General features: G+C 36.5%; 1 protein-coding gene across 9 annotated transcripts in view; it reads right to left on the bottom strand.

Annotated features, from left to right (window-relative positions):
- Positions 1 to 1512: 1512 nt before the first annotated feature.
- Positions 1513 to 22867, bottom strand: part of RBM26 (RNA binding motif protein 26) — a 60804-nt gene continuing 39449 nt past the window's right edge. For 4 of the 9 annotated variants that reach the window (XM_075527052.1, XM_075527027.1, XM_075527019.1 and 1 more), the window contains 5 exons: positions 17004 to 17108; positions 14260 to 14469; positions 12050 to 12136; positions 8586 to 8699; positions 1514 to 3226 (listed from right to left, as the gene is read on the bottom strand). In XM_075527052.1, coding sequence (XP_075383167.1) covers positions 3137 to 3226; positions 8586 to 8699; positions 12050 to 12136; positions 14260 to 14469; positions 17004 to 17108 — 606 coding nt within the window. In that variant the 3' untranslated portion in view covers positions 1514 to 3136. Of the gene's footprint in view, positions 3227 to 8585; positions 8700 to 12049; positions 12137 to 14259; positions 14470 to 17003; positions 17109 to 22867 lie in introns of all 9 variants that reach the window. The other 5 variants (XM_075527001.1, XM_075527061.1, XM_075527070.1 and 2 more) reach the window with 2 other exon arrangements.

Here is a 22867-nt window from a genome sequence, read left to right as displayed (position 1 = left end):
ACCTTCTTAAATGTTTACCTTTTTTCCCATAGAAATTTTGAAAAGCTGCCTGGTGAAAACCAAGGTAACCCCGCTGTCGGTGCTTCAGACTAGGAAAATCCATTTGCAGAACTGTTAAAAAAATACAATGATTTAGCTAATCACAGTGGAGGCACACTTAGGAATGCATTCAGAAGGATCAACTAAGTAAAGAAGGGAATGAAAGTCAGCAGGACGCTTGGTTTGTTGATTCAAACAAGGAAGGATGCTGCTCCAGGTGACAACAGATTTCACTGAAGGCTATGCTAAAAGGATCTGACTGAACTGAAAAGACAAGAGTTGGCTAAGGTAGTAGCAAAAAAGGGAGGGGAAAGCAGAGCTAGGCAAGGAATACAAGGACAGAGCAAGCCAAAAAGAAATCAAATCAAGAAAGTCATTTGATAATGACAGAAATACGTACAGAATCCATTTAGATTGCAACCAGGACACCATTCTCTTATGCTGAATGGCATATAATCACAGATTAGTTTTAACTGAAACAAACATGTTTGGGTTTGTTTCTTAAACTGAATCAAACCATTCTGTTCCAGGTGGTTTTCAATCATTCAGAGTGTCACAAAGTAACAGCAGGGGACAAAATACATGCCAGTAAGAATCCCCCCCAACACCTTTCGTTGATGAAAGTTTGGGGGAGGAAGATGGTAAAAAGAATTTTAAAAGGTTTCATCACCTTACAGGTAGACTAGGGTGCAAAGTTACTAAGAAATGAATCCTGCATGGATGCATTACCAGGCTGAATTCAAAACAAGCACGCAAACTTGCAATACTAATTTTAAAATTACGTGATACAGCAGTTTCAGATGATTCGTAAGAAGCATCCATGTAAAGAACACGCTAATAGCTGTGATGCGCTTTTGTTGATTGACTGCAGTGAAAAGGCAGGTTTGAGCACCAGAGAAAGCATGCCACACAACCAACCACCTTAAGGCAGCACACACAGTCCTTTCCTGTGCCGTACCTGTTCTGTAAGACAACACACAAAAAACTTCCACCTCCCGGACTGTCAATTTGGCACCCTTCAGATGTACTAAATTATTAAAAATAAAAGTAGAAAAGCTTGTATTTAATTCAGTGAACTAGAACAGCTCACTCAGAGCACTGGATAAAAAGGTTCTTAAAATATTTTATTTTGCCTGAAATTCAGTGTAAAAGGAAATCAGTTTCCCAAACACAATTCCTTATGGCAAGATTTAGAACTTACTGTAACAAGCATGGCAGTCAATTGTGAAATTTCAATGTGAAACTAAGACTATACAAAAATTTTAAGTGCATATTTTTGCAACAAGATATGCATACACACAGGGACGGGGGGGGCGGGGGGACAACCCACAAAAAAACCCAAAACAGGATCCAGGTCTTAAAAAGCCTTCAAATAACTGAAATGCACAGAACAAAAATTCTACAGCTGGAGCTCTTCTCTCCGGGATACTACTACTACTACTTTCCTCTATTCCTATTTTAGAATTTAAAAAAAAAAAAAAAAAAGGCAGAGACATGACTTCTAGTAGTTCTCCCTCACCTCCCCCCAAAAAGACAAAAACATGGACTAAAGAAAATACATTGTTAACTGAAGTACTATCCCCTGCATCTATTTGATAAATGAGATAGTGGTTTTATGCTGCACTCATTAATGAGTTGATGGGGGGATATAAAATAAACTCCACAACTGTAATACTTAATAAATGGATTTGCTTGTGAAAACAGACCAGCAGATTGCCACTAAATGGAAATAAAAACAAGTTTTTCTGTTGAAAGAGGTCCTTTACTGCCAAGGACTAGGCAGTCCCCCTTCTTAAGAAGAGGAGAAACTTCCGACCTCACATAACAGAATGCCCCGTTAGAAAGCAGCAATTAAGTATTTCTGCGGAGTAGGAACTCTACTAACATTTCATGTATGTACATTTTTAAATGATGAATATACACTACAGTGTGAACTTAGTATCTGCTGAGTATTACTTTTGAAATGGAAAAATGTAATCATAGAAACACAGGAATAAAAAAGATGCATTAGTGTGCATGGTCAAAGTTTTTAGAATAAAACCTACCAAATATTCCACTTCACCTAATGTATTTTTCTAAATTACATTTCAGTACTGCATATATTTTTGTGGGATCAAATTTTCTTCTACAGTTGCACAGTGCACGGATACAGAACAAATTCCTTATTGTTGGAATATTATTCTATTTACCATTTGACTTAAATCAGTTTAAAATTCAGAAGACATCCAAAAGCTTTTATGCAACAGAGTACATCTGTGTGTTAATGTAAATGAAACATCATTATGTTGAGGGTTTTTTTAATATTCAATACTATTTTAGTATAAGTGATAGTGATTAGAGCTCCTTTTGTGAATATGGGGGTGGGGGTTGCCATTTGGAACGGTCTTTTTTCTTTCTTTTTTTTTTTCTTTTTTTTTTTTTTTTTCATTATGAAGGACCATTGCCTTAGCTTTTTTGGTTATTGCTTTTTTTTTTTCTTTTTTCTTTTTTTTTTTTTGAAGACCATTCCATTTCTTTATTTTTTAACATCTTAAAGTCATAAGGACTTATATGCAAAGCAGTCATACACTTTATCATTAAAACCCATAGGTAAAATACGTACACAAATCCAACAAAAGGCTAGTACATAGTAAAGCCTAAGCATACTACTATGCAATATTATGAATACATAACTTTAGAGACTTCAGTTTAGTACTGTTATCTATTCATTTCTGAAAACATTCACAAAGATTTTAAATGCAAATTTTCATTCCGTATTTGGAATAGAACAAAAATTATCTATGTTATAACAACTTTTGGTCATTTGTGTTTGACCAATTCCGTAAATTACAAAGAACCCAAAGAATTCTGTAACTTTCTGTAGAACTATGTAATAAAAACATTGCATATGTTCCTAGTATGATGTCTTTAGCAATCATTTACTGAAATGTAACTCAAACATCAATCTCTCAAAATGTATAACCGACCAGCTGCTTTTTAGTCTATATCTGAATCCAACTTCATCACAAAACTCCTTTTAATACAAAGATGCAGAAGTACATTAGGTAATACTAATGCAACACAGGTGCAGTTCTAGCACTGTCACTGAACAGTTGAATCATCTTCTCCATGAACGAGATTCATTATCCTCCTCCTCTTCATCATCATCTTGAAGCAGCGAGTCATCCACCAAAGATTCTTCCTGAAACTTCAAGAGAAAACCTTTTTACTCTCTTGATCTTTAATATTTTGTGATGTAAAGGGCAAAATACAAATCCCTCACACTTGTGATTTAATAAAGAACAAATTTATTTTTTAAGTGTAAACAGTAATGCTTTCACAAAAGTATACTGTATGTATATGTATTATACACATATACTAATAAATGGCAAATGAAACATGTTTTTTTCCTTTTCAGTGGACTTCAGAATGATCAGAACATGAGCCTCACACTTAAATAGCTCTTCTGATTCTTTGGCATATCATTCATGCCCAAGCTGCAATGTTCCCATGAATCTTAAGATGCTATTCTGAAAAATACTATTAGTTTTTGCATGTTCACAATAACTATGCCTGTTTTCATAGTATTTCTGTTCCACAGTATTAAAAAGGTTGAATCTGAGACATTTTGATTTTGACAGCTTAATCAAGCTTAAAACCGACATAAAGATTTAAAAGATCAGGGCAAGGAGACACGTATTTACAGAAATTTAGACAAAATATATTAGTGTATTTTCAATTGCTTTCAGTAACAACATAGTAACTCCATAAACTTCACAAAACCCTGAACATTTCAGGTCGATAGTTACAGGCTTCAGAGAGGCAAAGTTAAAAAAAGGAAAGATAAAACAGTAAGTTGTTTTATTTTTTTGTCTACATATAGACACAGGGGTGTACTTATAAACTACCCTGTCTCAGAACTTTTTTGACCATTGCACCTATCACAGCAATTTCTGCACTAGCTGGAGAAAGTACGAAAACACAAGGATGTCTTTCCCTAGCAAAGTCTCCCAGCTGTCAGGTAACAGTTATGGTCTTCCTTGCTTATTCTTCTTGTCCCAGTAATTCTAGTTTTTTGCCACAGAATTCCCAAATTCAACAGGAGGCATGAAGGTTAATTTGTGACGTTAGGGAGCCTTCTGGAGAGATGTGAGGTTCTAGGCTGAAGAAAGCCTAGTACTAAGCCTTCTTTCTTTCCAGTAGGCTGTTTTACAAAAGGGAGAAACTACTGTCTTCATTACTCTTGCCTACAGAAAGTGCATTTTAAAAAGCAGCTCTGTTGACACCTGACCTGTCTATCAATGTATGCCTGGGTACTCTGAGCCAGACTAAAACACAGAAGCTTTCTGAGGATATAGCCTCTTCCCCTGGTGTCTACATGTCCAGCAGGCTAAAATATGACAATGCTGTCAAAAAGGAGTAGTCCTGGGCAGCGCACAATGCAGTACTCCAAGGTGCACAAGGCTGAGTGGCAGTAGGGATGACCAAAAGGCCTGCAAAAACTTCCATATAGGGGAACAACTAAAGGGGTTATTTGGCCTGCAGAGAAAATAACTGAGGGGAAGTATAACAGAAGTCCATATATATTAAGTGTCTCAGAGAAAGTGAAGAGAGAATGATGGTTTTCTTTTTGATGCAAGAGCAGGAGAACATCAAAACTAAACATGCAGGTGGCAGGTCCCATATAAAGATACTTATTCTTGGTAGACATAGTTGAACAGTAGCATTCCCTGTTGCAGGACATTACAGATGCTATTCAGATTCCAAGGAAACCAGACAAATTCATAAAATAAACACCTATCAAGGTCTTTCAACTACAAAGACACCACATCTCTGACTCAGCAGGTCCTTGAACTGCAAACCACTGATGATTAAAAGCTTATCTCTACTTACATGTCTTATACTCTTCCTAGGCATCTGTTGTTGAGTCAGTAGAGTCAACTCTTTTGTTAGGCACCCAGGTGTGGAACGTAACAGGTGTGGATGTTTTGGTTGACAGCCGGCTGAATATGAGCCAGCAGTGTGCCCAGGCGGCCAAGAAAGCCAATGGCATCCTGGCTTGTATCAGAAATAGTGTGGCCAGCAGGACTAGGGAAGTGATCGTGCCCCTGTACTCAGCACTGGTGAGGCCGCACCTCGAATCCTGTGTTCAGTTTTGGGCCCCTCACTACAAGAGAGACATTGAGGTGCTGGAGCGTGTCCAGAGAAGGGCAACGAAGCTGGTGAAGGGTCTGGAGCACAAGTCTTATGAGGAGCGGCTGAGGGAGCTGGGGTTGTTTAGCCTGGAGGAAAGGAGGCTGAGGGGAGACCTTATCGCTCTCTACAACTACCTGAAAGGAGGCTGTAGAGAGGTGGGAGTCGGTCTCTTCTCCCAGGTAACAAGTGACAGGACAAGAGGAAATGGCCTCAAGTTGCACCAGGGGAGGTTTAGACTGGATATTAGGAAATTTTTCTTCACTGAAAGGGTTATCAAGCATTGGAACAGGCTTCCCAGGGAAGTGGTTGAGTTGCCATCCCTGGAGGTATTTAAAAGACGTCTGGATGAGGTGCTTAGGGACATGGTATAGTGGTGGTCTTGGTAGTGTTAGATCATTGAGTCCAACTGTAAACCTTAAAGGTCTTTTCCAACCTAAATGATTCTGTGATTCTGTAAGGGATCTAGGAAGATCAGGTGCTTTCATAATTAAGTGGCTACTCACCAGAGATTTTCTATAGCATCCAAGTCCAAAAGACCTACCTCGTATTTTCACAAACAGACTAGGAGCCCTGTTTCATTATTAATAATGTCACTCTGCTGAATGACCTAGCTCCCTTTTTTCTTTTTTTTTTTAAACATCAAGGTACTTAGTTTCACTCAACTCTTAAGCCTGCTATCCCTCTTTAGCATAGTATTCCTTAGCTAAACTAAAATGGTAGTTTAGACATGGAAAAATGAAGGAAACCTTTTTCATGTGTTTACAATAGCTGCTATACAATGACACTAAATAAGTAGCATGATGAATTTTAGGCATGCAGAAACTCAAGACATTTTGCGTGTATAAAGAATGTATGACTGAAATTCAGGCCACTGACTCTAAGAACCTAGCCCACCTCCAATCTAATCCTGCATAAGTTCCCAATTTTAAACAATAAAACTATGTAAAATTTCTGTCATGCAATTGGTTGAACTTTAGCACATGAACATGAAGTTCTTGAACTCATCCATCCGGGAGCTGGGGATCATAACATTGTACTTCAAATACTAACTTAACCAAATGCCAGTAGCAATACAAAGCTCACAGAATGAAAGAATGGCATTTAAATGCAAAATTCCCCAAGGATTATCGAATAGAAATCCTGTATGTAAAGAAATTTGGTGAAGGTTAGGAGGACTAATTCAGTTGTAGAAAACTGAAATAAAATCCAATCTCATTATACAAAGCAGATAGGAGAGCTACATATATTTGGCTTTTTTTGAAAATGGGAAAGGGTCAGAGGTAAGTACATCAATCATGTTAAATAAAAAAATCTGTAAACACTGGGCCAAGTAAGAATCCAGCAACACTATTAAGAAAAATATAGGTAAACTAGTATTTTTATATTACACATTTGCTACTGCAAAGATTTCAGCAAGCATACAAAAGCAATGAACAGCTAGGGTTTTTGATCCAAGATGAACTCCTATACATTTTCCACAAGAAGAATTAGCCAAGGAATGACTGCAGAAACAGTCCATAGACACATAAAAGAAGTTAAAGAACAAAATCAGATCTCAAGAAAAGTGTTAGAAAAATAAATGGTCGGGGGGGGGGGGGGGGGGGGGGATCTACAATAACGGTGAACATTCAAATCATGACATTATTTCTTAACAACAAAAAACCCATTACTTCCTCTTTTTACTTAAATTTTGAAAACCTGGAAAGTTTTAGATGAGTCCATCAATTTATGCATTACAGAAAACAGTCTCATGCAGTCTTTCCCCTGAGTTTTCTTTCCATACCTGATGACTCCTGTTAAGGAGAACAACCATCACCTAAAATGGATGTAACCCACTATCACAAATGCTTCTCAGCTGACAAGATGTCATCAAGCATCTAGGCCCAAGATCTTCGTAAATCTGTCCTTTCCCTTTGCCAGGGCAACCAGCGCATGTAGCTTGTTACTATCTTCATGCCCTTTCCCCCACTACCTATACCCCAGAGGTTCCCTCCTACACTCAGTGTCTTCAGGTGGGGTTAAAAGATAAATCTCACTGTAGTTCACCTACCAATGAATCTGTACTTTCCTTCCTTTACTCTGCTGAAGTGTTTGCATGTCCCTCCACGCCCTTCCTTCATTATGCACAATAGAGAAGTCTCAGTGAACTAGTTACTCAATGAGACCTCTCAATAAGGTAGACTCCTTGCAGCAACAAACATTGCTGTTGGTCTTCACAGGCAATACATCCCCTGAAGAGAAGTGACAAAATATCTAAGATGCTCTGAAGATTCCCCAGTCTCTGAAGATTCCCCAATCCTCTTCTTCACTCACAGCTCATTACTATCTGACAATGCTTGAGGTTTGCATATACAAGAAAAGTAATATTTAGTAAGTCAGAATGCACAAATGCCTAATATGAATACACAGTGGTGGAGGTAGTCTACTCTACCTGTCTTTGGCTGACATGCTAAAAAGAAACTAGTATTTTTGGAGACAGAAAGCAAATACACAAACTGACTTTCTTCAGAAAAAGAACAGAAAGTGAATACTACAAAATGTAAAAAAAACCCTAACTGAATTTGGTTATATCAAAGCAATCTTGTGAAGCTGCTTCTATGGTAGGTCTGCCAAAATATCAGAAGAAAAAGATACATACAAAATGCTATCACCGAGTAAGTCAAGATGTACTTCTACTTCAGCTATTCTATGGCAATTATGTATATACAGTTAACTAACAGTAAATGAATTAGAAAAAAAGATTGCTTGACTTCTTCCAAGTGGCATTTATTTTTCAGAATTCACAAACATCGGTATTTTGAGTGTAACGAGTTAAACGCATCAAGAAATGTTGCCCCACTTTTTCTATATTAACCAATTAAGGTTATTTGGATAAGGCTTTAATCATGCACCACAATGAAGACTAACACACAGCAGGGATACTTCAGATGTCTAAATGAAGTTAGTAAATGCTCTAAATTATTCCTTCACCTGTATCCTCCAAGCCATATCTCTCTATAAAGGGAAATTAGATTCTGAAATTTGATCCTCTAAGAAATTAGTGCCTAAAGCAGATGGTACAAAACCCCATGTTTTGGACGAAATCCTCAATCTCTCTCACGCAAGTTCAAACCCACCCCTTCCATTTTCTAGATATATCCTCTAGAGTTTTTTGTTGTGTAACAAATGAAACATTTCTGCAAGGAGAAATATTTGGACTTTCAACAGCCTAGAAAACAAGAAATGTATTTATAGATAAATCCACTTTCTGATATCAAAATATGAGTTAGATTCAAAAACAGAAGTATGAATCAACAGATCATTTTCTCTTGAAAAAGCTACATTATTTCACCTTAAAAACAAAAATGAAAGAAAAAGAAAAGCAAGCTTACTTCTTCTTCATCAGGTTCAGCTTCTTCTGTTTCAACAGCTGACATACTAGCAACAGGCTTGTTCCATGCCAACTTTAACTCTTGTCCTTTAAAACGAGATCCATGAATTGCAGCCTAAAACGAGTTTAAACGTTTTAGTTATATATTTGTCAGGGGAAAAATTAACTTCAGTAATACTTAAATGCCAGAAATAAACCAACAGCCTGCTTTTTCAAAAGAAAATTCAAGTTGTAATGTGTTCATACTGATTACTATTAATAGGTTAAAACAAAATAACTTCATTCACTGCATATGGAATTCACACATCCTTTCAGGAAAATGATCAAAACATATTCAGAAGAAAATAAGCTCTGAAAACCATAAAGCATTTGGTGATGTGGGTAACATACTGAACCAACTGGTTCCTGGTTTTTAATATTATCTTTATGGGTTCTTCACCTTTCAAAGACGGACACAAAACTGTTAACGCATAACTTATTGGAAGAAGTAAGATACCCCACAAATACAAATGATTTAATATATTTAAAAAAAAACCAAACCCGAACAACTAAAAAAGCCCCTTTGTGATTACAACTTAATCTACTGGAAAACGTTCCACTTCCTGTAAAGCCGTTGTAATTGAAATGTAAAAATTTTTAACTTATGGGATATTCATGCGTTTCTAAGTACCCGCTGCATTAAGTGGCTGCTTTGGAAATAGTATGTTCAAATTAAAGTAACATGAATGAGCATAAATCAGCGTTAGCAACATTCCGAAATAACCGTCATGGTCACAAAAGATTTATAGTACAATCTGAAAGCACAGCATAATGTGAAATGTAGAAACAATTACATGTTCAATGACATCTGAACATGAATTGTGTGATATTAAAGTCCCCAGGTATAAATTTTAAATCTGTACATATAAATTTATGATAAATTTAAAAGATTCTATGCTTATTAAAATGCAGCTCAGGAGCTTTTTGTCCATGGTCTCATCACAATGTCACACAACTAGAATTTTTAAAAGTACTTATACGTGACATTTAGGTCCAGAAACAACTTGTAATCTTTGGAAGAAATTACTACTACATAAAAATGCAACATTTTACAATAGGGAATTCTCCTCTTCATTCCAGGCTAGAACATATATGGTCATAAAGCTTAGGCCTATTTTCATTTAAGAAGGTAAAATATTAGCTGCATTTACATCACAATCGGCCTCAACAGAGATTTTTAATGATTACCTTCTACAACTTCTCCAATTTCCAGTCTTAAAGTCTGCTTTAGTAGTAAACACAGAAATTCCAGTGGAAATACATTTAATATCTAAAAATATCTTAAGGAAAACACAGATTTTACTATATTTGATCAAACAGTCTTCATAAAAATTTAATTTAAAATGAAGGTGCAATTAGACACGAACTCATTTGACAATTAAAAGTTTTAATGCTAAGTAGAATGTCCTAACTCGAATTGATCATGAACTCTGACCCAGCTAAAATATCCCCACTTTCCGGAGCATATTCTGAATTTCACCTTGAATACAGCTTGAAAACTCCACCTATTCTATTTGAGAGTGATTGAGGAAAAACATACTGCTTTTCAAAAGCATTGAAGTGTGTTTGAAATAAAAGGAAAAAAAAAAAAAAAAAAAAGAGAGAAGTACATAATGTTGACTTCAACCTTTCCACCAAACATATCTCCCTTCTCCCCCTGCCCATGTCCTTCCTCATTCTCTGTACTACCTTCTTTTTCAAGTGCTTCCTATCTCTACACTTCTATGTTTGGTTCCAAAATACTACCATTCCCTGCTTCTTGGGTATGAAATTTATCTAAGGCTGAAATGATTCTCCATGCCAATTTTTAGGCAAAACAATTTATAACAGTAAAAACTGTATTTTACTGATAAACAAGTATCTGTAGTAAGATACTGTCAAGATCCTTGTTGTGAATCATATTCCACCTAGGAGAAGTAAAGACTTTATTTGGACAGTGCATAAAAACAGATTATTGTTCTAGGTGACCTATTTTCAGGGAAGCAAAAGTTCACCTCAACACTTAGAATATTTCTCATGTAAACAACAACGTCAAAGAATATGAAGTTGCAAAATGAAGTACCCAATGTCAGGAAGCACCAAAACTAAAATTCCAACTTTAATTCAGTCCACTTGTGAGTATACTAATTATGACAGCTTTTATCTGCAAGCAGGTGTTTATTATTCTCCACAGAACTTTTGTTCACTTGGAACAGTGCTCCTTCGATAGTCGTATAGTACTGGTTTTCCCTATCAGTCAGTATATACTATGTACCATTAATTACACTTCCTTTTTTACAGAATAATTACAATCTCCATACAGTTAGTGATCATCATTGCTGTATCTAAGAGTTTCACAAACAAAATTTCGATGTTTTTGTCAAACATCTGTTGCACATGCATCAAATTGTTTCTCAAAATATGTAACCACAATGATACTGTAAGTGTTCAAAACTATTGTCATTGGCTTAATTTGCATTGTAAATATCAGTATTTCTGTCAATCAGGTCACTGGTGTCTCAAGATAAAGCATACAAAAAGAGAAGAGTCTGGCCAGGTGTGAAAATTGTGTTCAAGCAAACCCCAACAAGATGAACTTTGTGCAAAAATAGAAACTTTGTGCAAAATACAAATATAAAATGAAATCTTTCCATACAACCATACTGTAAATATGAATCCATTCTTTCTGGAGTCCCTATTATTTTCAGGATACTTCTTTCCAACAGTGATGCAAGGATTTTAAAGAAAACAAAATAATTTGCAGAACAACTATGGTCGTTATATTGCACAGTTTCACACACTGCCTCCACTATGGACTGAGTAAGGCAGGAGTCTCGCTGAGCCAAATGTATAAAGTCCTAATGATCCATATGTAAGGATGCTGAATTACTACATATCTCAACTCTGGATTTTAGTCTCTAAAAGTTACTTCTGTAATTCTATACTTCTGTAATTTCCTAAATATCTATGCTAGCATATTCCTAAATATCCTAAAAAAGGGAAAGAAAAAAAAAAAATCACATTTACACTGCCACAAGTTTTCAGGCAAAGGTAAATCCAATTGATCCCAAACAAAACATACAGGCTCACTCTGTAGCCTATATATCGTCAGCCTATATCCGATGTCACTGAAATTTCAGGCGGACTGTGAGGGTACCAAGTCTTCAGGTGAAAACAACTGGCAATTAAATAAAGATAAACCAAGACATCCAGCTATCAATTCCCAAGTGTTTCGCTTAATTTCTCTCTTGTATCCTGTACTTAAGTATGCTATAAACATCCTCATTTCCTAAGGATTTCAGTAATATGCTGTTCTGACAGATCTGTTTAATCTGGAACTAAACTTTTGTGTCAGACTTCTTTTAAAATGTTTTTAAATAATGAGCAGCATTACATTTAATCAAATATAGAAGTACAAGCACAGTATTTTCAGCAAACTATACTCACAGCTTCAGCTTCTGCTCTTGTCTTAAAGGTAATCACCGCATGGAGAGAAGAGTCATCTATCTGGCAATCTTCAATTTCACCATATTGCTTTTAATAAATAAAAAAAAAAGCTTAGTGAAATAGTTCTCCACCTCTAAAAATGCTGTCCTAAATCGAATGCCCTCAAAAAGCATATAAAATTAGAATAGCGTACCTTTCACAGCCTTAACGCCAATCAGAGTACTTGTCTTTGCAAGGAATACAGTTACTTTTACTTGCATTTCTAAAACACAAAAGTGCTGCAGTCTCTGGATTTCCTGATTGTAAACATACAGGTATGAAGTAAAATTATGGCAGAAAAAGAGGTTCTTCTGCTTGAATACTTCTCTCTTGATCAGAAAGAAGGGGTCTTGAGATGATTCCATTAGTCTATTATGAAACTCTTCCACAAAAAGATTTATTAGACACAGGGACTGTCGAAAAAGTTTCAAAACTTAACTTGATTTCAGCATCTTAAGAACCTGACCCATCTATTCCTGTAATGGTCTCTATGGTATTGCTACCTTTAATGCTGCCATCACTGTAAGCTGCAATGCCCAACATATCTGTACAGGTGGAGTGCACTGCTGATGTGCAGAGTTGTGATATCTATCACAGAAACAGAAATACAGCTCAGTGCATTTCCATGGAATTTGGAGCAAGTTTAAAAACAGCAAATGCACAACCTGCAAAATGAAATAATTAACATTTTTTCTCAGTGTTGTACTACTAACACTGTGAATAGAACTGTATTTGTTGGCATTACTAAGTTTTTTTTCGGTTAATATATTTGATTGTTAAAGAAAGTAAGTTTAATACTCCCTGGAATAAAACCAAAGTATAAGAAAATTCTAAGTTCTGAGCAAATTTATGACCATAAACTGACAGCACACAGCAAGCTTTTAACAGTGGCAGATTCTCTGTCTTCATTTTTATATTCTCTGCAGTCAGTAAGAGATGAAAAGCAAAATACGAATGGTGACCAGCAAAATTTACTTTAGCAATATTCATGAGGCAGACTAAATCACAGTATCATGCTGTAGATTAAAAATAAGGTTTTTCTTATATTCATCATTGAAACTGAACTTAGAAACGTCCTATGGTTCACCAAGTGGATTGTATTGCTTCATTTTAAAGTTTTATGTTCTTATAGTTTTACACCAAAAATTTGTAAAGTCATTGCTCGAATGTTCAGTCCATCATTCATCTCTATAGAAAGTACTTTTGTTCCCCTTAAATATGCACACACGCATATATATAGGTATGTATAAATGTTCAGTCTGTCATTCTTCTCTACAGAAAGTAATTTTGTTCCCCTTATGGGTATGATGGTTCCGTTTTTGTTCCCCTATATAGGTATGGTGTGGTGTATTTAAGGGGAACAAAATATACATGTACATTTATGTATGTGTATATATATAGCTCCTGGAAACACGACAACTTAAAAAACCCAGTATAATAGCCGTGGTTTTTTTATTGCGGGTTTTTATAAATTTATGTTGATTTCTCACTTTATTATATTTGCACATAAAAAATTGCTAAATATTATGTACGTTAATTTATAATTTTTAGACTAAAAACAGAAAAAAAAAGTAGAAAAAGCTTTGACTTCTTAAGGTTACAGAGATTAATAGACAGAAAGCTTTGGCTGCCCTGCCAAGATCTGCATATAGTTGCACAATTCTCATCTTAATTCTTAAATTCAGAAAGTCAGGCAAAAGCACTGAAAATTTTCAGGGAAAATTTTCATTAAGCACTTGTTAAGCTACTTCAATAAAGATAAACAGACTTCAGTAACTGAAAATCTGGCACTGAATCAGTCTTTGTTCTCACCATCCCTTCAGTTGTTTTAGCTTTCTATACCTAAAAATTTGTAACAATTTTACAAATATCCTGAACAAATAAATATTATAAGTCATTACTTTATATTCCAAATTTCCTTTCTTTTTAAGAAAAAACCCAAACCTTGTAAATGCTATGCAGTTATAGTTATAACTAGTTGAATCAACGGTGTAATTTAATTTCTTTTTGTTTCACCTTTTTCTGATGCATCCTTTTTTTCCATGAACAGGTATATCATGTTAAAGATTCATTCCTAAGTAGTATTTCCAGATCAATTGAATCAAGAGAAAACAAGTCATTCAATAGAAGAATGTCATCCAATGAACAGAAAAAGTGAAATTGCCACATACCGCAAAATGAGGAAGAAGATCTTCTCTATCACTTTCTGTAAATGCAGAGATTTCTAATGCCCTAGGTCGATGATCCACAACTGCATGCACAGGAACTCCTCTGCCTCTACCCCGGCCTCGTATTCCTCTACCTCTGCTACGTGATGCACCCCGACCTCTTGCATGAACCCCTCTACCACGAACTGAAGAAAGAATCCCTCGTTTGGCAGCCTAAGATGTTTATACATAACATATTGATGTATTAAAATTAATAATCTAAATATTTAGACAAAATTAACAAACATATATTCTGATGTTTCCTAAAAACACATCCCCAAACAAGCCTCAGAAAGAGCAGCTTACAGGTCTTAAAAACGCAAACATGTTAATAACATTAAAAAGCTAATATTGTTAATTATTAACAGATCAAAAATAGGATGGAAATAGGAAAAAAGAACCAGGTATTAAACACAGATATCAAAAGAGCCCTTATCTGTGAGGATAATTCCTCATAGCAGAAAGGAACTTCAGGACAACATTTGAAATTTCATTAATAAATTTTCTTGATGTGGTGACTAACTACTTAATTTAGTACTACTTGGTGACTACTTTATCTTTGTCTCTTAATTTGTCTCTGAAAGTCCAGCTGGGACTTTTATTCTGACCAGAATTAATCCAGCATAATAACTTTTGGACACAGAATTGTGAAGTACGAAACAGAGGCTCTAACAAGCACCTCCAAGGACAAAGTATTCGCTAAAAATTTGGCTCTACATACTCACTAATTTCCATTCCCACAATACCTGTGTATCCCTTCTAAAGAACTGGCATGCACTCTCCAAGAAAAGTCAAAAGGCCGATGACAGTATCTCTGACAGCCGTTTAAAAAATAATTCACAAAAGTTATTTTAAGTTTCAAAAAGCACTTTCAAGGATTTAATTTCAATGTTTATAACAAGAAAAAAAAAATCTTTTCAAACCCAAAGAGATCTGATGTAGGAATCAAATGTTAAATGAAATCACCATCACAATGTTTTTAACATATCCTACAGTGTTTACAACTCAAGCACTGATAGCACTACTTTAACGCATGCCAGTGGTATCCCCCATGAGGAGATCAATCTGTTATGGTTTTATTAATGAAATTATTCAGATAATTTCACAATAGTATATAGTTCACTTTTTATTTTTTGTAAAGAGAATCCTGCAGGGTTTTTTTGTTTTTAAACATTTTTAAATTATTAAATGAATAATCCAGAAAGGTAAAGATTATGCTGACTCAACAATCAAGCTATATACTGTTTTGGTTTTCTCACAGTAAAATCAGGGCCACCTGGAACACAACAGCAGGTTGAGCCACAGAAGCAACACATGAATATTGTGGGAGTTACTGTCACAAAGACTATGTGTGAATAAAAGTTTTTCTACAGAATCTGTAAGAATACTGAAGAATCAAACAAACATCAAGGGGAAAAAACCCATATCCCTCTTGTAAATTATACAAGGGATACATTTCATGCTGTTCCTTGAAACATACTGGTATGCTTTACTAATAACCCTGTTTTTCTCCATCTACTTTGATCAGTATTTGCTGAAGGCCTCAGAATATTCATTTTACTCGAAAAAATTATTTTCCTGAAAGAGCTACTATTTTTTTTTTCCAACTTGAAATAAGAGAGACAATGAGAGATGGAGTAGAATTAGCACACTCTACTACAGTGTAACTTTATCTTGAAGGAGCACCTACTTTTCTACTGCTATTTTACAGCTCATTCAATTCACGTATTTTCTAAAATGTATGATTTATAAATAAGTTTTCAGTACACCTATGAAATATTATTCACTATCAGAACATATATTATTAACATAAGCTTTTATGTCATCTCTATTCAATTGGCTTGGCTTATTAACAAACCTATTTTCACAATTACCAAAGCTGCGTAACAACTTAGTTTTAAAGTAAGATTTTAATGCAACTTAGCCATACGTATGTGCACTGTGTTCATATGTAGTTATACATAAGACATGACCAAACTTCATTAAGACAAGAGGGATTTAAGCGACACAGCAGCCTGCTTAACAGTAAAAAGAGATAAGATTATCATGCAATTAAGTAGATATTACACAATCATATAGGCAAGACAGTGCGATATAACTCAGAATAACAACCACAGCATTCAGAATTTCTAAAATAAGACACAGATATGAAGAATCTTGCACAGCCTTCTGAATTTTTTTTAAAGCAAGTACTTTAAGAAAAAGCATGTTTCTATACATTGAACACTTCTTGAAACACTGTATTTGCTTTTGGTAAGTCCTCCTTCTCTTGAAACCGATACTGTAATATTATTACTTCAGTGTTTTTGGTTAATCTCATTAAGAGGATGCTAATACTTAAGAATAAAAGATCAAGCAGTGTTTTTTTAACTCTTCTGTGTCAAACACACCACCACCTACAGGCAACAATTTAAAAACACTCCACGCTCTCAAAGAAGTATTACTGCCACAAATCTATAAAATATCACATCATCTAAATAGTTACAGAATTTAAATAGATTACCAATCAAAATTAAAGACATTACTATTTCTCTACCTCAGTGGAATTCAGAAGCTGATTTTTTAAAATACTATTGCTAAATGCCTCCATTTACATGCAACTTAATACTGCACTCTGGAAAAAAACAGTTTATGATACAATACATAATAAACATATACGAAAATATTTGATTAAAAGTTAATTGCTACAAAAGAAGAGACAAACATACTTCCAGCTGTAGCTCTGTATATTTTCGTCTTAATTCAGTAACTTCCTCCCCAGCTTGCATCTTCTTGTATAAATCCAGTTCAGTATCTAGTAACTCTTTCTGCATCTAAAATTGTTACGGTAAATTATTAGTTCCACAGTTCACATTCTCTACCGAGGAAAAAAATTTCTGATAAGACCCAAGAATCTATTGCTATGTTCCTAGCAGCAGGCTATTTCAAAAATACAAAGCGACTTAAGGATTGGCCAGCGTTGGCCTCCAGGTAACGCAGAAGTCTGCCACAGCAACTCTATCTGGAAAACAAGTCCCTAGAAACTCTAAGGAAAGGGAATTTGAAAACTAGAAGCTGTAGTGAAATTTTAAACTTAACCAATTGTGGCTTATTAATTCAGATCACCACTGTAATTTTGCAGGCATACTGCTTACTATGCTAGGTTTCCACCTTCAAAAACAAACCAAGCACAAGCTTAGGAGCCTTCTTGGCAACATAAAACTTCAATGTGTAGTAATATGTTTCTGAGCTTGGTGCTATCAAAGCTTTTAGACTACCACACAAAGCCAAAGCCAATGGAATTTTTTCTGAACTAGAGATACACAAAATAGAAAATGCAAAATTATATGGTAGTGATGATGAGATAAAAAGGGATTCTACACAATGAAAAATGCAGTACAATTACAAATGAATACAAAATCTATAATCAGTAATGAGAAAAAGCATCTAAGTTTATCACAATTCTATAATGCAAAAAGCACAAATGGTAGTTCTGTTCAGACCACAGTAGAAAAAATACAGTAACAAGACCTCTGCTAACAAAAGGTTGGTCTCTGATGCACCCAGAGTTGCCTTCCAGCACATAATACCTTAAAAAAATTGTTAGAAAGTTCAAAAAATATATAGGAAACTGAAAGGTGTCTCTGAACCCAAATTTAGACATGTTCATTGCAACCACTGATGTGCAGGTGCTGGTACAGGTGCAGGAAAGGGCTTTATGTGACCATGAAAATTGTATTTGAAGTTCTATTCCAAACTGGAAGCTTTTTTTTTTTTCTTTTTTTAAATGGAAGAAGCAGCAGCCAAATGTTCCAGTGACATCACAAATGAAGGATAAAATTATAGATGATTGTGAAACAGTTTTACATTTACACCCGTTGATTCAAAACCACAGCATGTAATGTATTCAAAGGCTGGTTGTCAAGAGATGAAGGTTTCGCAGTTGTGACAGTTGGAAACCAAGTATCACCACTGAATGATAAAGAAAAGGTTTTTTTGTTTCTTTGTTTTTTCCTGGAAGCTTTAAAAGAAAAAAAGCTGGATTATTCAATTGGCAACTTCAACCTGAATCCCTTTCAGCCCCATTTTCTGATTATCTACAGCAACCACAGAAAAAAATCCATTATCTCCCGTATAATGGTGTTCAAAGTTTTCAAAATTGGAAACAGCATTTTTCTCAAATCCCACTGTGTTGCAACACATTAATGACACAGCAAAACAACCACTTCTGAAGTTTAATAATGACCAGCAGCTAGAACTCACAAAGCAGCCAATGACACGAGTGTGGTAAAGAAAGTCTCTAGACCTCTGAGGTTTATTTCTAGTGCTCTTAATGAAGACTTCCCTTTTATAGAGCTCTGCCAGGTCTCAAGAAGAAAATACCTCCTTCGCCATATACCAATAAGCAGCAAAAGTTTCTACACTTAGGGGGAAGAGTATTTTGTGATCTGCATGAACTGGAACAAGACAAAAATAGGTAAAGATAATGGCATAGCCACACAGGCCTCCTCTACCTAATGCTTCAAGTTTGCAGCGTCTTCTGAGCTGCTCAGGTTTTATACACTAAGAAAATGTAAGACAACCTAGAGCAATGTCTTTCAGAAAATTGTCAAAGTTGTAAATTTACAACTGAAGGCTCTGTTAATTCCTCACTTTCACAAAGGTCAGATGGGACTGATTGTTTTCTTTCTTTCAAATGTTAACAAAACAATGCTCACAGATACTGCACAATCTCCTTGAGAGGAAAGATATCAATAAAATCAACTTTTCTACAGTTTGGATATTTTGTCCATTATGAAATGGGTTTGCTTAAAATGTTTCTTCACTTTCTATATTACAAAGGAAATAGAAAACCAGCTCAAAAACTTCATTAAAACTGTAATTCACATTAGCATATCGCCTCACTTTACTAAGTAAAAACAACAATCACACAAGGAAGTGGTGGACCAGGTTGCCAAGCAAAGGGTGATGTGGGCAGAAGAGATCACAAGATCAGCAAAATTGGGTTGAAGGGGGAGACCACCTCAAGAATACACATACCAACCCACATAAATGAGGGAGGGCCTACAGAACAGTATCACGGGGGAAGACCTCATTTCTTTTCTGGGAAATCAGTGCCTCTCTGAAAAGCCTGTACACTAATACACACAATATGTGAAACAAAGAGGAGGAATTCGGTGTCTGTGCGCAGTTACAAGGCTACAATATCACTGAGACTACAGAAACACTGTAGGAAAACTCACATGACTGGAGTGCTGCAGTGGATGGATACGGTCTCTTACAGAAGGACAAGCCAGGATGGCAAGCAGTGGGAGTTGCCCTTTATGTGACAGTGCTGCATGAATGCATGGAGCTCTGCCTGGGTACAGATGATGAGCCAGTCCAAAGTTTATGAGTCAGGATTAGGATGGCAAACCAATGCAGGTGACGTTGCAGTGCGTGTGTACTACACACTGCCTGATCAGGTAAAAGAAGTAGACGAGGCTTTCTTCAGACAATTGGAAGAAGCCTCCTGTTTGAAGACCCTGGGCCTGGATACCTGCTGAAAACGCAGGATGATTTTCAAGAATCACATCCTCCAAGTTCCAGAGCATGCAGAAAATAAAGCAAAGGTGGCAGAAAGCCTGCCTGGATGAACAAGGAGCTCCTAACAAAACTTAAATCCAAAACCAAGGTGTACAAGAGATGGAAGTAGGGTCAGACCACAGAAGGAATACAGAGAAACCGTCTGAGCATGTAGGCACTGGTTTGGAAAGCCAAAGCCCATCTGGAGTTGAATCTGGCAAGTGGGGGGTGAGGAACAAGAAGAAAGGCTTCTGCAGGCCCATCAGCAGCAAAAAACACTATGCTGTGAAAAATCTGGGCTGACTGCTGAATGTGAAAGGGGACCTGGCAAGAAAGGACACAGGAACAGTCGAGGTACTCAATACCTCCTACTCCTTAGTCTTTACTGGGATGACTTGCCTTCAGCAGTCCCAGATCCTGAGACCAGTGGAAAAGCCTGGAGTAAGGAAGACTTACCTTTGTTGCAAGAGAATCAAATTAGGAAACCTTTAAACAAACTGGACATACACAAATACCTGTGACCCAACAGGATGCAACCATAAGTAATGACAGAGCTCACTGACCTCATTGCAAAGCCAATCTCAATTATCTTTGAAAGGTCATGGCATCTGGGGGAGGTTCCTTGGGACTGAGAAAAAGCAAATGTCACTCTGATCTTCAAGAAGGGCAATGAGATCTGGGGAACTACATGCTGGTCAGCCTCACCACAACCCCTGGAAGGATGAAGGAGGAAATAATCTTGGAAACCATTTCCAAGCATATTAAGAACAAGGAGGTTATTGGGGAAAGGGAAAGAGAAATCATGCTTGACCTTAGCAGCCGACTACAATGAGATGACTGGCTTGGTGGACAAGAGCAGAGTAGTGGAAGTTGTTTTACCTTGACTTCAGTAAGGTTTTCAATACTGTCGCCCACAACATTCTCACAGCCAAAAGACGTCCTAAATAAACAGGTAGACAGTGAGATTGACTGAAAACTGGCTGAACTGCTGGGTTCAAAGGGTTCTGATCAGTGGCAGAAAGTCCAGGTGGAGACCAGTCACTAGTGGTGTACCCCAGCAGTCAATACCGTTTAACACGTTCGTTAGTGCCCTGGATGGTAAGGACAGAGTGTACCCTCAGCAAGTTTGTGGACAATACAAAATTCAGAGGAGTGGCTGCTACACCAGCTCGTTGCGTTTCCATTCAGAAGGTCTTGACATGCTGGAGAAATGGGGCAGGAGGAACCTTCTGCATTTCAACAAAGAGAAATGCCAAGTCCTGCACCTCAGGAAGAACAACCCCAGCCCCCATTACAGGTGGGGGGCTGCCCAGATGAAGAGGATTTGAGGCATCCTGGTAGCAGAGAAGTTGTTTAACATGAGCCAGCAATGTGTCCTTGTGGCAAAGGCGGCAGACAGCCTTTTGGGCTGCATTAGGAAGAGCACCAGCAGGTCAAGGGAGGTGATCCTTCTCTACTCTGCAGTGGTGAGGCCACATCTGGAGTGCTGTGTTCAGTTCCAGGCTCCCCAGCACAAGGGAGACATACTGAAGAGAGTCCAGCAAAAGGCCACAAAGATGATTAAGGGACTGGAGCATCTATTATGAGCAGAGGCTGACAGAGCTGGGATTGTTTTACTTCAGGATGAGGAGGAGGGGCAGGGGGACAGGACCTCATCCATGTGTATAAATACCCAGTGTGGATGAATAAAGAAGACATCCAGACTCTTCTATGATCCCCAGAGATCCCTTCCAATCTCAACCATTTTGACCAATTTTGTGTAATCGGACTATTTCCTTGTCCACTCTAAGAATTTACTGGACCACTCTCAGGGCAAAATAACTATCATGGGTTAAAATGCAGCATTCACGATTTCTAGCCAAGAATTTACCAAGTTTTTGTGATGCAACTTGCTTCTTTATTTCTGGGGGTCTGGATTCTTTCCCTTGCATGTGATGAAACCCACAACCAACCGTTATTCTTGGATCAAAACTGTTATAAACTATTCTTCCTGTTCAAATTTATGAAGCACTATACACCACCAGCAGAAGAGTATTTCTCAAAAACATGAGGCTTTAACAATCAAATGCAGCTTTGAAAATATTGCCAATTTCTAGGACTTTTATAGTTCAAATTCACTCTACAGGTAGGTAACTTCCTTTAGACCTCTCAGAAACATTTTCTCACCAAACAATGTCCACTCCCTTTTAAGAACATAAAAAAAAAAAATCTCATCTGTCATCACCAAAAGAGGAGGAATTTGATCTTATTATAGCAGTGTCTGAATTCTGGGATTATTACAGTCAGTTCCCCCTCCAAAACACAGCAGAGTATTCCACTGCAACTGAAGTTGTTTTAAGAGGTATAAACTGACTTCCAGAAATTATAGTCTATGTCCATTTTCAGGATAAAAATATGCTGCTTCAACATTTTCCTGACTGATGAATGATGCAAGAAGCTACAGTGAGTACATACAGGTAATTTCAGTATTTATTTTCAAAACTGTACGTCACTGTAACTCACACTGCAGTTACGATTAATGCCTATACTTCTATGTAAAACAAAGCAGTAGTAATGCTGTTTCAAACTGAAAATTAATGATCCATTTAAATTAAATCTGGGTTGTAATGTTACACCAGCTTTTTAAAACAGAATCCCAAACTTTAGAAGAGAAGACTAAGCATCCTGAAGATTTAAGAACTGAATAGAAACAGCAAGAAAAGATCAAGGGTTTTTTTTGTCTTCTACTGGAAAATACACTGTACAAAAACCTGCTCTTTTATTAGTATGCACTTCCTCACTTGATAAAGCAAGAAAAGTTTATAATGTATGTAAATAACACATTAATTTCTTAAAATGTTATTTTTCAGTGTCTCAATTCTTAATCACCTTGTGACCTGCTTAAGAGCAAATACTTCTACAAAAAGCAAATACTGCATTTTAAAAAGGTAATATAATTGTATCTTTATGCAGTTGGGAAACTGGTTACAGCCATATACTAACAAGAATGATAACAGAAAAGGAAACTCCTCTCACAGGTACAACCCAA

This window comes from Mycteria americana, chromosome 1, assembly GCF_035582795.1.
Source record: "Mycteria americana isolate JAX WOST 10 ecotype Jacksonville Zoo and Gardens chromosome 1, USCA_MyAme_1.0, whole genome shotgun sequence".
NCBI lineage: Eukaryota > Metazoa > Chordata > Aves > Ciconiiformes > Ciconiidae > Mycteria > Mycteria americana.
This window is presented reverse-complemented; position numbering and strand designations above follow the sequence as displayed.